Raw genomic sequence first — 3,011 nt, forward strand, 5'->3', positions numbered from 1 at the left:
CCCGCGCCCCCGCTCCCAGGTGAGGAGGGGAAGCCCTTGGGGCACCCAAAACTGGAGCATCCCGGAGCTGGGTGTCCCCAGGGGTGGGAGGGCTCCCACACAGGGAGGTCCCTGGTGCTGGGCCACTCCCAAGGCTGGGCAGTCCCCAGAACTGGGGTCTCACCCTCTGATGGCTTCACAGGGAAGTGTCCCCCGGCCCCACCACTGCCCGGGGCTTCACCCTCCATCGCCCTCACCGTCGGGCTCTCAGGTACGTGGGGATGAGGGGGGACCACGGGGCAGGGACAGGGGACAGGGAGAGTGGGGGACACTGTAAGGGCAGGGGACAGGGAGAGTGTGGGGACTGGGACAGTGCAGGGACAGTGGGGACAGGGACAGGAAGGACATGGGGATCACGGGGACAGGGATGGAGTAAGGAATGTGCAGACAGGGAGGACAGAAGAACTGTGGGGACAGGGACAAGGGACAGGGAAGGGTTGCAGTCCTCAGGGAACACTCAGGGACCCCAGCACGGGGATGGGGGGCCCAGGCTCAGGTGGCTCAGGGTGGGCACAGGACATGTCCCCATGTCCCGGGGGTGCTGAGCCGGCTCCCACCCTGCTGGCAGCCATCCGGATCAAGAAGCCCATCAAGACCAAATTCCGGTTGCCTGTGTTCAACTGGACGGCGCTGAAGCCCAGCCAGATCAGCGGGACGGTGTTCAGCGAGCTGGACGACGAGCGTGTGCTGGAGGTGAGCCCAGGACCCCTCCCCACTCGGGCACCCCCACCCCCACCTCTGACCCCCCTCGTGCCCCCAGGACCTGGACCTGGAGCGCTTCGAGGAGCTGTTCAAGACCAAGGCGCAGGGCCCGGCACTGGACCTGGTGTGTGCCAAGAGCAAGGCGGCGCAGAAAGTGGCCACCAAGGTGACCCTGCTGGAGGCCAACCGTGCCAAGAACTTGGCCATCACCCTGCGCAAGGCCGGGCGCAGCGCCGACGAGATCTGCCGGGCCATCCACACGTACGGCCCCGCCCGGGGGGGACAGGATCTGCTGGGGGGCTGGAGGGGGGCCAGAAATGGGGCAGGGAGGGTCAGGAATGGGGTGCAGGGGGTAGACAGGGTTCAGGGGGACTGGAAGGGGTGCAAGGGTTGGGGTGCAGAGGGTTTGGACAGGGGACAGGTGGTCTGGCTGAGGTTGGAGTGGCTCAGGGGGGTGTGGATGGGCTCTGGAGGTTTCAGGCAGGGTACAGGGCCTTGGCTGGGGTACAGTGGGAACAGCTGGGACACCGGAGCCACTTGGGGTGCAGAGGGACCAGGAAGGGCTCCAGGGGATTGGCTGGGCTGCAGAGGATTTGGCTGGGGGACAAGTGGTCTGGTTGGGGTTCAGGGGGGGCAGACAGGGTACAGGGACACTGGTTGGGATGCAGGGGGACTTGCTGGGGTCCAGAGGGTGCAGGCAGGGTGCAGCAGGCCTGGTTGGGATGCAGGAGGGACAGGCAGGGTTCAAGAGGGCTGGCTGGGGTGCAGAGGGTTTGACTGGGGGGCAGGGTGGCTGCTTGGGGTTCAGGGGACCTGGGCAGAGCACAGGGGGTCTTGGCAGAGGTGCAGCAGGAGTGGTTTGGGGTTCAGGGGTGCCAGGCAGGGTGCAGACAGGCTGTCTGGAATGCAGAGGAGCTTGTTGAGGTGCAGGGGGTCTGCCCAGGGGGAGGGGGATCAATGGAGGATCGACAGGAGAGCCAGGAAGGGTTGCAGAAGGGCCTGTTGGGGTGCAGAGGACTTGGCTGGGGTACACCTGGCCTGACTGAGGTTCAGGAGGTCCAGGCAGGGTGCAGGGGGCTCTGGCTGTGGTTCAGGGTGGCCAGGCAGGCTGCAGGGAGCCAGGCTGGGGTCCAGGACTCCCAGACCGGGCACTGCTGGGAGCCCAACGTTGCGGCGTGGGGCAGGTTTGACCTGACGACGCTGCCGGTGGATTTCGTGGAGTGCCTGATGCGGTTCCTGCCCACGGAGGCGGAGGCCAAGGCGCTGCGTCAGTACGAGCGCGAGCGGAAGCCGCTGGAGGAGCTGGCGGACGAGGACCGGTTCATGCTGCAGTTCAGCAAGGTGGAGCGGCTGCCGCAGCGCATGGCCATCATGGCCTTCCTCGGCAACTTCGCCGAGAACATCCAGATGCTGACGCCGGTACGGAGCTGGGGAGGTGGAAACCGGACCCGCCGGGGGGTTCCCTGCACCCTGAACCCCAGCTGAGCCCTCCTGTCCTGTCCCCCTGCAGCAGCTCAATGCCATCATCGCAGCCTCGGCCTCTGTCAAGTCGTCCCAGAAGCTGAAGCACATGTTGGAGGTGGGGATGTGAGGATGGGCTGGGTGGGGTCCTTCACTCCAGCCTCACCATAGCTGGGTGAGGGGGATCCTGTGGGGCTCTCGCTCCCTCCTGACCATTCAATCCCACTGCTTTGCCCCTGCAGATCATCTTGGCACTTGGCAACTACATGAACAGCAGCAAACGTGGTGCAGTCTATGGCTTCAAACTGCAGAGCCTGGACCTGGTGGGCAGCCCCTCCCTGGCTCCCTGGGACCCCGAGGTTCCCATCCCACAGCCCTGACCCCATCCCCAAATCCTCCTGCAGCTCCTGGACACCAAGTCAACAGACAGGAAGATGACGCTGCTGCACTTCATCGCGCTGACGGTGCGGGAGAAGTACCCAGAGCTGGCGACCTTCTGGCAGGAGCTGCACTTTGTGGAGAAGGCTGCAGCAGGTGCTCCTCAACCTCTGCCCACGGCCCCACCTCGCTGTGCCGACCCCACGCAGCCACTGACCCGTCCCGTGTCCCTGCAGTGTCCCTGGAGAACGTGCTGCTGGATGTGAAGGAGCTGGGCCGGGGGATGGAGCTGCTGCGGCGGGAGTGTGGGCAGCACGAGAGCGCGGTGCTGCGCGGCTTCCTGGGCGGCAGCGAGGGGCAGCTCGAACGGCTGCAGCGCGACGCGCGCACGGCCGAGGTGAGGGCGGCACCAACCACGGGCACACCTGCTC

At 66.0% G+C, this 3,011-nt stretch overlaps 1 protein-coding gene across 1 annotated transcript in view; it reads left to right on the forward strand.

Moving 5' to 3' along the window:
- FMNL3 (formin like 3) overlaps positions 1-3,011 on the forward strand; it is a 15,175-nt gene that overhangs the window by 8,231 nt on the left and 3,933 nt on the right. The window contains exons 15-23 of the mRNA XM_015615666.2: positions 1-19; positions 182-250; positions 608-732; positions 800-1,002; positions 1,926-2,160; positions 2,252-2,320; positions 2,445-2,525; positions 2,607-2,736; positions 2,817-2,977. Of these exons, the coding sequence (XP_015471152.1) occupies positions 1-19; positions 182-250; positions 608-732; positions 800-1,002; positions 1,926-2,160; positions 2,252-2,320; positions 2,445-2,525; positions 2,607-2,736; positions 2,817-2,977 (1,092 nt within the window). The remainder of the gene's footprint in view (positions 20-181; positions 251-607; positions 733-799; positions 1,003-1,925; positions 2,161-2,251; positions 2,321-2,444; positions 2,526-2,606; positions 2,737-2,816; positions 2,978-3,011) is intronic.

Source organism: Parus major, unplaced genomic scaffold (genome assembly GCF_001522545.3).
Source record: "Parus major isolate Abel unplaced genomic scaffold, Parus_major1.1 Scaffold220, whole genome shotgun sequence".
NCBI lineage: Eukaryota > Metazoa > Chordata > Aves > Passeriformes > Paridae > Parus > Parus major.